General features: G+C 37.5%; 1 protein-coding gene across 3 annotated transcripts in view; it reads left to right on the plus strand.

Annotated features, from left to right (window-relative positions):
* CCDC30 (coiled-coil domain containing 30) overlaps positions 1-14,947 on the plus strand; it is a 170,036-nt gene that overhangs the window by 45,909 nt on the left and 109,180 nt on the right. For 2 of the 3 annotated variants that reach the window (XM_060020491.1, XM_060020474.1), the window contains exons 9-10: positions 4,042-4,157; positions 6,572-6,646. In XM_060020491.1, the coding sequence (XP_059876474.1) occupies positions 4,042-4,157; positions 6,572-6,646 (191 nt within the window). The remainder of the gene's footprint in view (positions 1-4,041; positions 4,158-6,571; positions 6,647-14,947) is intronic. The other variant, XM_060020480.1, reaches the window with a different exon arrangement.

The following is a 14,947-nucleotide window of genomic DNA, read 5'->3' on the forward strand; positions in this document are numbered from 1 at the left end:
ATTGGAGAATTACGTGGGTGTGTAGGGAAAAAACCCCATGCATTACAATTGATGATCAGGATTGTTTAAAAAATATATGAATACAATTATAAAATGAACACTGCTTTCTTAGTAACTGATAGAGCAAGAAAACAAAATCAGTAAGCATATAGAAGACCTAATAACACTACTAAGCAACATGACATAATCGATAATTATAGAAAACTCCACCAGAAGTATTATATTCTTTTCAAGTACACATGGCGCATTCACAAAAATATGCTGTCACCATAAAACAAATTTCTGCAGAAGAACTGAAATCATACAAGTTATGTTCTCTGACCATAATAGAATGAAACCAAAAAGCAGCAACAGTAGTATGTTTAGAAAATCGCCAAATATTTGGAAGTTAAATAAGATACTTCTAAATTGCCATGCCTTCCAAGAAAAAAATTACAAGGGATATTACAGAATATTTTATATGAATTAACTTGAATAACAATGAAAACACTGAACATATCAGTATTTGTGGGATGCATCTAAGCCAGTGCTTACGAGGGAAACATCCCATTTAATGCTTATACCAGAAATCAAGAAAGGACTCAAAATAATCTAAGCTTCTACTTTAAAAACCCACGATAAGAACAAGTTAAATCCAAAGCAAGCAAAACGAAGGAGATGTTTAAAATAAGGTTGAGGTCAATAAAAGTAAAAACAGAACAAAATAGAATAAATTAGTGGAATGAAAGGCCGGTTCTTTGGAAGTATCAATAACATTGGTAAATGTCTAACTAGATTGTTCATGAAAAAATGAGAGAAGACACACATTACCAATATAAGCAATGACAGAGAGAACATTTCTACAGATCAAAAAGATAATAAGGGAATATATTGAGCAACTTTATGACAACAAATTTGATGACCTGGATAAGATGGACACATTCCTTGAAAGGCACAAATTACCGAACCTCACTCAAGGAGAAACAGATAGCCCTAAATCTACCAAAGAAATTGAATTTATAGTTAAACATCTTCCCACAAAGAAAACTCCAGGTTCAGATGGCTTCACTTAACAAACTTTTAAGCAATAAATAATACTGATTTTACATAAACTCTTCCAGAAAATAGAAGAGAGAATACTTACTTCCCAACTGTTAAATGGTCAGCATTACCTTGATGACAAAACCAACGACATTACCTTATTCCCAATGACCGCAGAAGAAGACCTTGTAAAAGTACAAAGAGTAAGGAGTAATTTTGGGGTAGTAAAATCAAATTGTGTTTATCTGCAGTGGGTTGGCTAAGAAAGTGACCACACAATGGATACTTTCATAAGAATGACATAGATTTTTGTGCACTGACATGAATAGATGTCTGTGACATGTTATCAAGTGAAAAAAGCAAGCTGTAGAGTAATACATGTAGTGTAATGTCATTTTGGTTTTTATTTTTATAGGGTGTGTGGGGGGGGATGTGTGTGTGCATGTGTATGTGCGCTCACAGGACTGTATGAGGTGATACACATTAGTATGGCAGTAAAGTTGTGAATACACTGGGATAGTTTTGTATAAGTTCTAAGTAGCTACTGCCCTGCGTCTGCCAAGTGTCTCCCACCTACCCCAACTGTCCCAGCTCCTTCCAGCCCCTTGTCTTTCCAGCCACCAGAGGGATAATACTTGGCACAGCAGGATGTTCTGTAGAACTCCGCTCCAGAGCTACGTTCTCGTAGATGAGGGTCCACGCTTTACCAGTTGTTAAATATTTTCAGTACAACCAGTTGTTAAATATTTTCAGTACAACCAGTTGTTAAATATTTTCAGTACAACCCTCGTCTATACATTAGAATATGCATATAAAAAATTTTAAAGAGTATTTACCAAGTATTAACAACATTATTTCGGGTCAGGGTAGATAAGGGTTGGATGAGAATATCTGCTCTGAACATAACCGTATAGCTTGATTTTTTCTTTTTAAAACAAAAAGCCTATATTCCATTTGTAATAAGCAAAACAGTACTGATTTTAGTGACCTATTTAAAATAGACCATTATTCAACTGTATTTTTAAGATCTGTGAAAATTAAAAATACTGGTAATATATAGTATAGAGAAATGGACAATCGCATTATGAGAACGTAGCTTTGTACAATCTTTTTGAAGAATAATTTGGCAGGCTCTGTCAAATTTTTTTAATGCACATGTCTCCTGATCCAGCTATCCCTGTTCTTTCTGGAGATTTACTTTTTTGGAAATAATGTCATAAGTACCTAGAGATTGATGAACAAGGAAAATAATTTTAGAATTGTTTACAAGAATAAGCATTGGCAACAAACCTAAATCTTCATCAGGGGAAAAGTGACACAAAAAATGGCAATTTGGACGGTGGCATACTATGCAGAACAAAATGAGATAATGCATAAACATACTGTGGTATATTAATAAGATGGACTGGGCTTCCCTGGTGGCGCAGTGGTTGAGAGTCCGCCTGCCGATGCAGGGGACACGGGTTCGTACCCCGGTCCGGGAAGATCCCACATGCCGCGGAGCGGCTGGGCCCGTGAGCCATGGCCGCTGAGCCTGCGTGCCCAGAGGCTGTGCTCCGCAACGGGAGAGGCCACAACAGTGAGAGGCCCGCGTACCGCAAAAAAAAAAAAAGAAAAGAAAGATGGACTAAAGAGTCAAGAGGAACAAATTATTGATAAAACACCAATGAATCCCAAAAATACTGTATATATTGAGTGAAAGAAGCCTGACACAAACATATGTGTATTGTAAGATTTTATTTCTATGAAAACCAAGAACGAGCAAAACTAGTCTATGTGACAGAAGTCAGAAAGTGGTGGTAGGGGTGGGTGGGAGTGGAGAACTGACTGGAAAGTATTTGAGGGAACATTATGGGGTGATGGAGATGTTCTGTATCTTTTTCAGGGGAAGTTCACGGGTATATAAAATTGTCAAAATTCATTGAACACTTAAGATATGTACATTATATTGTATGTAAATTATACCTCAATTAAAAAATAGTTCCAAATAAGAAATGGAAAGTGACTTTATAAGAGTTGTCCTGTAAAGATATTCATGATGTATTCACTGGTGGTAAAGTTGCAGACAGTGTTGCATAGCATTGTTTAAATTTTTTTAAATTGCATATGCAAAAGGTAGAACAAATCTTGTCCTCCGTATATGTATATGGATTGTGAATGCTTTTTTTTTTCTTTTTGGTGTGTTTTCAGCATTTTTCAAGTTAAAAAAATTTACACACTAAGGAAAAAAAGAGGGTAGTAAGGGAAACAAAAGAAAAAATGAAGAAAGAAAAATACAAGCAAAAACAGAACAGGCAATGAAGAAGGAAAACAAAGGAGACTAAAGCAGCAAAAGAAAAATAGGAGAAACATAAGTGAAAAAAGAAACAGCTGTAAATCCAGGAAAGTTACAGGCAACAAGTTTGTACTATTGAAACTTTGATGAGTGCTGGAAAGAGCAGGTCTTAACATGAGGTGCTGAGCTGAGAGTAGCCTACAGGCAGAGGTGCTACAGGAGAAAGATGGTTTTGATGAATCAACTTGATTTCACTTTACAGTCTGTCCGTTCACTACCCCTAGCTCCCTACATCAGCTGTCTATGGAGGTCCTGCAGTTAATGAGTGCAAGAGAAGTATCTAGGAATATGTGAGGAATATATGAGGTGTGTAAGAGAGACAGGACCACAGGACCACCAGGAAGATGATTTTTTTAGTGGTTTCACTTTTAGAAGGCAGGCTCAATTGTTTTAAAATTCCAGGTCCTGGAAGAATCTCTATTGCTGGAAACCCTATACTCAAAAAGTCCAGCTCATTAGACTGGTATGAGAAATAAAAAACATTCTGTTCTGTTTCATTAGTTGGTGGAACATTCTAGGGCTGGACTTGAGAGTCTAGCAGCTCTTCTTTGTGGAGAATCACATATGCAGAGACACGGTAGGACTGACAAGAATGGCAGGAAACAGCACTTCCTCAGTTTTTAGAGTTAACGCCCCCAAATTAAAACTTCGATCCAGTTGAGTCAATTACATTTTCCCTGTTTTAGACTCAGTTGACCTACGGAAAGCAAAGGAACATAATCAGAGACTGGATGAGGAAATTCTGGCTTTAAGAAATCGAGTTCGATCACTTGACTCAGAAAGAAAGGTACTTGGAGAAGAGGTAAGTTATTTAATTTTTTCTTAGAGTTAATTTAACTGTGTATAGAATAGTAACAGTCAGCAGCTAAGCAAGCTAGATGTATCAATACATCATTTATTGGTCATTAGTGAAGACTGATTCTGGTGGCTGTAGCATCCCAGGTAGAGCTGTACTTTGACCTAGATGCTTTCTATCAGTATTTCTATTTTATACATTTTAACTACATATGCTGAACAGTAATGTTACTGCTATAGTGTCAGTTTAGGATCTTTTCTTTTTAATAAGGATTTAGATAATAGTTTATAGCGATCACATTTACCAAAGTTTGAGATTATTAATACTAAACCCGTAGTTGTGTTATGTTTTTGAATCATTTCTTCTTAGGAATTTATTGATTTTTAATATGTACTTCCAAGGTCTAAATATACTATGTGTCACTTTAATTTTAATTATATTCATTTCACAATCATATCTCTAGTGTCTAATACAATGCCTGGCATATAATAAGTGCTCAAGAAATTTTGTTGCAAGAATGAATAAATATTCATTAGAATGGCTATTATCAAAACAATAAAAAATAACAAATGTTGTTGAGGAAGTGGAGAAATTGGAACCCTTTGTGCATTGTTGTTAAGAATGTAAAATGGTACAGCCACTGTAGAAAACAGTATGGGACTTCCTTTAAAAAGTAAACATAGGGGTTTCCCTGGTGGCGCAGTGGTTGAGAGTCCACCTGCAGATGCAGGGGACACGGGTTCGTGCCCTGGTCCGGGAAGATCCCACATGCCGCGGAGCAGCTAGGCCCGTGAGCCATGGCCGCTAAGCCTGCGCGTCCGGAGCCTGTGCTCCGCAACGGGAGAGGCCACAACAGTGAGAGGCCCACATACCGCAAAAGTTAAAAAAATTAATAAAATAAATAAAAAGTAAACATAGAGTTACCAGATGATCTAGCAATTCTGCTTCTGGGTATACACCCAAAAGAATTGAAAGCAGGGACTTGAACATATATTTGTTCACTCATGTTCATAGCCAAAAGGTTGAAGCAACCCAAGCATCCATTGACAGATGAATGGATAAACAAAATATGGTGTACACATACAATGGAATATTATTCCACTTTAAAAAGAAATATGCTACAACATGGGTGAAACTTGAAGACATTATGCTAATTGAAATAAACGAGTCACAGAAAGACAAATAGTGTATAATTCCACTTATATGAGGTACCTAGAGTAGTCAGAAATCATAGAGCCAGAAAGTAGAATGGTGGTTTCTAGGGGCTGTGGGGGAGGGCATGATGAGGAGTTATTGTTTAATGGGTGTAGGGTTTCAGTTTTGCAAGATGAAAAGAATTATGGAGACGGATGGTGGTGATGGTTGCACAGTAATGGGAACGCGTTTAGTGCTACTCAACTGTATCCTTAAAAATGGTTGAGGGGCTTCCCTGGTGGCTCAGTGGTTAAGAATCTGCCTGCCAATGCAGGGGGACATAGGTTCGAGCCCTGGTCCGGAAGATCCCACATGCCACGGAGCAACTAAGCCTGTACGCCACAACTACTGAGCCTGCGCTCTAGAGCCCACAAGCCACAACTACTGAGCCCACGTGCCACAACTACTAAAGCCCACCCACCTAGAACCCATGCTCCGCAATAAGAGAAGCCACCGCAATGAGAAACCCGCGCACCACAGCAAAGAGTAGCCCCCCCCCCGTTCACGGCAACTAGAGAAAGCCTGCGCCCAGCAATGAAGACCCAACACAGCCAAAAATAAATAAATAAATAAATAAAAATTTTTAAAAATGGTTAAAATGGTAAATTTTGTGTTATGTGTATTTTAGCCTAATTTTTTAAATGCAATCGTAAGAAGGAATGAATAAACACTGTTCAAGTTGTCTAAATCTCTGTAAATTTGTATATATGATACTGGTAAAATACGTTTAATGTATGTTAAACATATGTTTATGTTTTATATATACACAAACATACACATACATGTGAGATAAAGTTCAGGAAAGGTATATCCCAAACATTATTACTTCTGGAAAGGGAAACGGGATTGTGGGGTAGAGTTATGTGAAGGAAAAGATCACTTGTTGCTCTATATACCTATATGTTGTTTAAATTTTTTACACAAAGAATGTATTCATATATAACTTGTATATTTTTAAAACAAAGCATCCTCCGTCACTTTTTTTTTTTTTTTGCGGTACACGGGCCTCTCCCTGTTGCGGCCTCTCCCGTTGCGGAGCACAGGCCCCGGACGCGCAGGCTCAGCGGCCATGGCTCACGGGCCCAGCCGCTCCACAGCATGTGGAATCTTCCCGGACCAGGGCACAAACCCGTGTCCCCTGCATCGGCAGGCGGTCTCTCAACCACTGCACCACCAGGGAAGCCCCCCCACCTCACTTTTGTATTTAAAATGCTTTTGTATTTCAGGTTGAAAGGCTTAAAGGAGAAATTTGTGAATCTCAAGAGAATAAGCAACTTGGAAACCACTCTCCTGGAAAAATGGTGGGTGCTGAACAGAAAGTAGAGGTATTAAAATTATGTTCTTTCTGACTTCTAATTCTGAAGTGAGTCGCATTTCACAAGAGTGCACCCAGAGCAATAGGCGTTGAGCATTTGCTATTCTCCTCTTGCCTGCCTTTTTCTATTGCTTTGCCAGGGAGTATGGAGGAAGAAATTGGGGTACAGAGGATATGTTTCTGTTCACTTCCTCGCCACAGGGAACAATTAATATGAAAAATATAATGGGTTTCATTAAAGAAAAAAAGACTCTTACAAAGATACAACCAACTTGGACATTTTTAATCATCAAAATGAAGTTGCCTTACAGAATCAACCAGTGATAGGGGAGTGGGTAGTTGGAACCACATATCATAGAGAACTAATATGGTTTAGGCTCCAGTGTGCACAGCATCTAATCTTTTCAGAACGATTAGCCTCTGAAGGGGTGGGCAAAGTGATCAAACACAAGGCAGATGGAAGCAAGAGCCAGTGTGTTGTAGAGAGGGCAATTTCAGATATTCAGCTCAAGGAGCTAGACTGCTTTGCCTTTCCTCTCACACACCTAAGATGAGTGACATCCCTGTTGCTGAGGGATCTCCTTCACCAGAGCTTGTTTTTACTGTAACTCTCTGGGCCCTATACCCCCAACCTCCTATGTAGCAAGGAACTATAGCCACTGGATTTATTGTTTCCCCGCCCAAGGAGCCTGTATCCTTCTTGTCTTCCAGAACTCTCTTGTAGATAAATAATGCATTTTGTAGGAAGGAAGGGAGGAAGGGAGGGTGGGAGGGAGAGAAGAAAGGAAGGAAAGAAGGAATTTCCAGGCAAGACTTCAGTAACTTTTACCAAAATTTTTCCCAGAGCACCCAGTGGTGCTGCTCTAATTTACAGAAGTTGACTTATTAGTAACTATTTTTATTAGTTTCTTATTTATCCTTCCAGTATTTATTCCAATAGAAGCATTTTGAACATTTATTCAGATTTCCTCCTTTCTTAGTTTCTCTTCCCTTCCTTTCCCTCCCTTCCTTCCTTTCTTCCTTCCTTCTTTCCCTCCCTCCCTTCCTTCCTTCTTCCCTTCCCTCCCTCCCTTCCTTCCTTCCTTCCTTCTTTCCCTCCCTTCCTCCCTTCCTTCTTCCCCTCCCTCCCTTCCTGCCCACCCTTCCTTCCTTCCTTCCTTCCTTCCTCCCTTCCTCCCTTCCTTCCTTCCTTCCTTCCTTCCTCCCTCCCTCCCTCCCTCCCTTCCTTCCTTCTTTCCAAGCTTCCTTCCTTTCTTTTTAACTAAAATGCTCCTGGAGATCCTTCTATATCATACAAAGAGATCTTCCTGATTCTTCAGAGCAGCTAGCATTCTGTTGTGTGGATGTACTATAATTCATTTAACCAGTCTCCTGTTGATGGACACTTGGGTTGTTTCCAGTCTTTTGCATATTTATACAGGTGTTTCTACAGGTTAGAGTCACAGAAATGGGATTGTGAGGTTAGGGGGTAGCTAGATCTGTAATTTTGGTCGATATTGCCAGATACTACTCAGTGGAAAGTGCACCATTTTCCTCTTCCATCAGCAATGTATGAGAAAGCTAGTTTCCTAAAATTTCACTAACTGAGTATATTGTCAAACTTCTGTATTTTTACTAAATGATAGGTGAGAATGAGTATCTCAGTGTAGTTTTCATTTTCAATCATCTATTTATAGTGAGATTGAGCATTTCTCAAATGTTTATATTTAACATCAATATTTATATTTCTTGTGTAAAATTAACTTTATTGAAATATTTAATACAATATAAACATACATATTTTAAGAGTTGAGTTCAATGAGCTTTGACAAATGCATACATCTGTATAACCACAACCACTACAATCAAGAAAGAAAACATTCATTAGCCTAAAATTTTCCCTCCCCTTTTGCTATCAGTGCCTCCCACTCCGCCACTTCCTATGACCATACCATTTCTAGAATTTCAAATAAATAGAATCATCTGGTATATACTCTTTCCTATTTGGCTTCCTTCACTTATAATAATACTTTTGAGATTTATCCATGTTGTTGTCTATATCACTGGTTCATTTTTAAATGGCTGAGTAATATTCCTGTATATATGGATATACCATACATTGTTTATCTATCCACTGGTTAATAGATAATCAGATTGTTTTCAGCTATTATGAATAAAGCTGCTACTAGTATTCATATGCCAGTATGTTTTTTTTCCCTCTTGGTTAAATACCTAGCAGTGGAATTACTGAATAACAGAGCAAGCACATGTTTAATTTTATAAGAAACTGCCAGACTGTCTTCCACTTTGTAATGAATAATGCTGCTATTAACAATCATGTACAAATTTTTCTGTGAACACGTTTTCATTTTCCTTGGGTATGTACATAGGAGTGGAATTGCTGGGTCATATGTAAATTCTATGTTCAGCTTCTTGTAGAACTGCCAGACTATTCTCCAAAGCACCTCCACGATTTAACAATTCCCATCAGCAGTGTATGAGTGTTCCAATTTCTCCACATCCTTAGCAGGATTTGTTATATTTTGTCTTTTTTTTATTATAGCTATCCTAGTGGGTATAATAAAGTACTATCTCAGTATAGATTTTTCTTTTTTTAACAACTTTATTGGAGTATAATTGCTTTACATTGTGTTAGTTTCTGCTGTAAAACAAAGTGAATCAGCTATGCATATAGTTATATCCCTATATCTCCTCCCTCTTGCGTCTCCCTTCCACTCTCCCTATCCCTCCCCTCTAGGTGGTCACAAAGCACCAAGCTAATCTCCCTGTGCTATGCGGCTGCTTCCCACTAGCTATCTATTTTACATTTGGTAGTGTATATAAATCCATGCCACTCTCTTACTTCACCCCAGCTTACCCTTCCCCCTCCCCATATCCTCAAGTCCATTCTCTACATCTGTGTCTTTATTCCTGTCCTGCCCCTAGGTTCTTCATGACCATTTTTTTTCTTAGATTACATATATATGTGTTAGAATACGGTATTTGTTTTTCTCTTTCTGACTTACTTCACTCTGTATGACAGATTCTAGGTCCATCCACCTCACTACAAATAACTCAATCTCGTTTCTTTTTATGGGTGAGTAATATTCCATTGTGTATATTTGCCACATCTTCTTTATCCATTCATCCGATGATGGACACTTAGGTTGCTTCCATGTCCTGGCTATTGTAAATAGAGCTGCAATGAACATTTTGGTACATGACTCTTTTTGAATTATGGTTTTCTCAGGGTATATGCCCAGTAGTGGGATTGCTGGGTCATATGGTAGTTCTATTTTTACTTTTTTAAGGAACATCCATACTGTTCTCCATAGGGGCTGTATCCACTTACATTCCCACCAACAGTGTAGGAGGGTTCCCTTTTCTACACACCTTCTCGAGCATTTATTGTTTGTAGATTTTTTGATGATGGCCATTCTGACTGGTGTGAGGTGATACCTCATTGTAGTTTTGATTTGCATTTCTTAAATGATTGGTGATGTTGAGCATCCTTTCATGTGTTTGTTGGCAGTCTGTATATCTTCTTTGGAGAAATGTCTATTTAGGTCTTCTGCCCATTTTTGGATTGGGTTGTTTGTTTTTTTGATATTGACCTGCATGAGCTCCTTGTATATTTCATAGATTAATCCTTTGTCAGTTGCTTCATTTGCAAATATTTTCTCTCATTCTGAGGGTTGTCTTTTTGTCTTGTTTATGGTTTCCTTTGCTGTGCAAAAGCTTTTAAGTTTCATTAGGTCCCACTTGTTTATTTTTGTTTTTATTTCCATTTCTCTAGGAGGTGGATCAAAAAGGATCTTGCTGTGATTTATGTCATGAAGTGTTCTTCCTATGTGGTCCTCTAAGAGTTTTATGTTTGGCCTTACATTTAGGTCTTTAATCCATTCTGAGTTTATTTTTGTGTACGGTGTTAGGGAGTGTTCTAATTTCATTTTTCTACATGTAGCTGTCCAGTTTTCCCAGCACCACTTATTGAAGAGGCTGTCTTTTCTCCATTGTATATTCTTGCCTCCTTTATCAAAGATAAGATGACCATAAGTGCATGGGTTTATCTCTGGGTTTTCTATCCTATTCCACTGATCTATCTTTCTGTTTTTGTGCCAGTACCATACTGTCTTGATTACTGTAGCTTTGTAGTATAGTCTGAAGTCAAGAAGCCTGATTCTTCCAACTCCATTTTTCTTTCTCAAGATTGCTTTGGCTACTCAAGGTCTTTTGTGTTTCCATACAAATTGTGAAAATTTTTGTTCTAGTTCTGTGATAAATGCCATTGATAGTTTGATAGGGATTGCATTGAATCTGTAGATTGCTTTGGGTAGTATAGTCATTTTAACAATGTTGATTCTTCCAATCCAAGAACATGGTATATCTCTCCATCTGTTGGTATCATCTTTAATTTCTTTCATCTGTGTCTTATAGTTTTCTGCATACAGATCTTTTGTCTCCTTAGGTAGATTTATTCCTAGGTATTTTATTCTTTTTGTTGCCATGGTAAATGGGATTGTTTCCTTAATTTCTCTTTCAGATTTTTCATCATTAGTGTATAGGAATGCAAGAGATTTCTGTGCATTAATTTTGTATTCTGCTACTTTACCAAATTCATTAATTAGTTCTAGTAGTTTTCTGGGAGCATCTTTAGGACTCTCTGTGTATATTATCATGTCATCTGCAAACACTGACAGCTTTACTTCTTTTCCGATTTGGATTCCTTTTATTTCTTTTTCTTCTCTGATTGCTGTGGCTAAAACTTCCAAAGCTATGTTGAATAATAGTGGTGAGAGTGGGCAACCTGTCTTGTTCCTGATCTTAGTGGAAATGGTTTCAGTTTTTCACCATTGAGAACAATGTTGGCTGTGGGTTTGTAATATATGGCCTTTATTATGTTGAGGAAAGTTCCCTCTATGCCTACTTTCTGGAGGGTTATTATCATAAATGGGTGTTGAATTTTGTTGAAAGATTTTATGCATCTATTGAGATGATCATATGGTTTTTATCCTTCAATTTGTTAATATGGCGTATCACATTGATTGATTTGTATATACTGAAGAATCCCCGCATTCCTGGGATAAACCCCACTTGATCATGGTGTATGATCCTTTTAACGCACAGTTGGATTTGGTTTGCTGTATTTTGTTGAGGATTTTTGCATCTATCTTCATCAGTGATATTGGCCTGTGGTTTTCTTTCTTTGTGACATATTTGTTTGGTTTTGGTACCAGAGTGGTGACCTCATAGAATGAGTTTGTGAGTGTTCCTCCCTATGCTATATTTTGGAAGAGTTTGAGAAGAATGGGTGTTAGCTCTTCTGTAAATGGTTGATAAAATTTACCTGTGAAGCCATCTGGTCCTGGACTTTTGTTTGTTGGAATATTTTTAATTACAGTTTCAATTTCGGTGCTTGTGATTGGTCTGTTTGTATTTTCTATTTCTTCCTGGTTCACTCTTGGAAGGTTGTGCTTTTCTAAGAATTTGTACATTTCTTCCAGGTCGTCCATTTTATTAGCATACAGTTGCTTGTAGTAATCTCTCATGATCCTTTGTATTTCTGCAGTGTCAGTTGTTACTTCTCCTTTTTCATTTCTAATTCTATTGATTTGAATCTTCTCCCTTTTTTTCCTGATTAGTCTGACTAGTGGTTTATCAATTTTGTTTATCTTCTCAAAGAACCAGCTTTTAGTTTTATTGATGTTTGCTATTGTTTCCTTCATTTCTTTTTCATTTATTTCTGATCTGATCTTTATGATTTCTTTCCTTCTGCTAGCTTTGGGGTTTTTTTGTTCTTTCTCTAATTACTTTAGGTTTAAGGTTTTGTTATTTATTTGAGATTTACTTGTTTCTTGAGGTAGCATTGTATTGCTATAAACTTCCATCTTAGAACTGCTTTTGCTGCATCCCATAGGTTTTGGGTCGTCATGTTTTCATTGTCATTTGTTTCTAGGTATTTTTTGATTTCCTCTTTGATTTCTTCAGTGATCTCTTGGTTATTTAGTAGCATATTGTTTAGCCTCCATGTGTTTGTATTTTTTACACTTTTTTCCCTGTAATTGATATCTAGTCTCATAGCGTTGTGGTCGGAAAAGATACTTGATACAATTTCAGTTTTCTTAAATTTACCAAGGCTTTACTTGTGTCCCATGATATGATCTATCGCGGAGAATGTTCCGTGAGCAATTGAGAAGAAAGTGTATTCTGTTGTTTTTGGTTGGAATGTCCTGTAAATATCAATTAAATCCATCTTCTTTAATGTGTCATTTAAAGCTTGTGTTTCTTTATCTATTTTCATTTTGGTTAATCTGTCCATTGGTGAAAGTGGGGTGTTAAAGTCCCCTATTATTATTGTGTTACTTTCATTTTCTCCTTTTATGGCTGTTAGCATTTGCCTTATATATTGAGGAACTCCTATGTTGGGTGCATAAGTATCTACAATTGTTATATCTTCTTCTTGGATTGATCCCTTGATCATTATGCAGTGTCCTTCTTTGTCTCTCGAGATAGTCTTTATTTTAAAGTCTATTTTGTCGGATATGATAGTGGCTACTCCAGTTTTCTCTTGCTTTTCATTTGCATGGAATATCTTTTTCCATCCTCTCACTTTCAGTCTGTATGTGTCCCTAGGTCTGAAGTGGGTCTCTTGTAGACAGCAGATATACGGGCCTTGTTTTTGTATCCATTCATCCAGTCTATGTCTTTTGGTTGGAGCATTTAATCCATTTACATTTAAGGTGTTTATCGATATGTATGTTCCTATTACCATTTTCTTAACTGTTTTGGGTTTGTTACTGTAGGTCTTTTCCTTCTCTTGTGTTTCCCGCCTAGAGAAGTTCCTTTAGCATTCGTTATAAAGCTGGTTTGGTGGTGGTGAATTCTCTTAGCTTTTTCTTCTCTGTAAAGTTTTTAATTTCTCTGTTGAATCTGAGTGAGATCCTTGCTGGGTAGAGTAGTCTTTTTTTTTTTTTTTTTTTTTTACATCTTTATTGGAGTATAATTGCTTTACAATGGTGTGTTAGTTTCTGCTTTATAACAAACTGAATCAGTTATACATGTACATATATTCCCATATCTCTTCACTCTTGCGTCTACCTCCCTCCCACCCTCCCTATCCCACCCCTCTAGGTGGTCACAAACCACCGAGCTGATCTCCCTGTGCTATTCGGCTACTTCCCACTAGCTATCTATTTTACGTTTGGTAGTGTATATATGTCCATTCCACTCTCTCACTCTGTCACAGCGTACCCTTCCCCCTCCCCATATCCTCAAGTCCATTCTCTAGTAGGTCTGTGTCTTTATTCCGGTCTTACCCCTAGGTTCTTCATGATATTTTTTTTCTTAGATTCCATATATATGTGTTAGCATACGGTATTTGTCTTTCTCTTTCTGACTTACTTCACTCTGTATGACAGACTCTAGATCCATCCACCTCACTACAAATAACTCAATTTCATTTCCTTTTATGGCTGAGTAACATTCCATTGGATATATGTGCCACATCTTCTTTATCCATTCATCCAATGATGGACACTTAGGTTGTTTCCATCTCCTGGCTACTGTAAATAGAGCTGCAATGGACATTTTGGTACATGACTCTTTTTGAATTATGGTTTTCTCAGGGTATATGCCCAGTAGTGGGATTGCTGGGTCATATGGTAGTTCTATTTTTAGTTTTTTAAGGAAACTCCATACTGTTCTCCACAGTGGCTGTATGAATTTACATTCCCACCAGCAGTGCAGGAGTGTTCCCTTTTCTCCACACCCTCTCCAGCATTTATTGTTTCTAGATTTTTTGATGATGGCCATTCTGACTGGTGTGAGATGATATCTCGTTGTAGTTCTGATTTGCATTTCTCTAATTATTAGTGATGTTGAGCATTCTTTCATGTGTTTGTTGGCAGTCTGTATATCTTCTTTGGAGAAATGTCTGTTTAGATCTTCTGCCCATTCTTGGATTGGGTTGTTTGTTTTTTTGTTATTGAGCTGCATGAGCTGCTTATAAATTTTGGAGATTAATCCTTTGTCAGTTGCTTCATTTGCAAATATTTTCTCCCATTCTGAGGGTTGTCTTTTGGTCTTGTTTATGGTTACCTTTGCTGTGCAAAAGCTTTTAAATTTCATTAGGTCCCCTTTTCTTATTTTTATTTCCATTTCTCTAGGAGGTGGGACCAAAAGGATCTTGCTGTGATTTATGTCATAGAGTGTTCTGCCTATGTTTTCCTCTAAGAGTTTGATAGTTTCTGGCCTTACATTTAGGTCTTTAATCCATTTTGAGCTTATTTTTGTGTATGGTGTTACGGAC

This window comes from Delphinus delphis, chromosome 1 (assembly GCF_949987515.2).
Source record: "Delphinus delphis chromosome 1, mDelDel1.2, whole genome shotgun sequence".
In the NCBI taxonomy this organism is placed as follows: domain Eukaryota; kingdom Metazoa; phylum Chordata; class Mammalia; order Artiodactyla; family Delphinidae; genus Delphinus; species Delphinus delphis.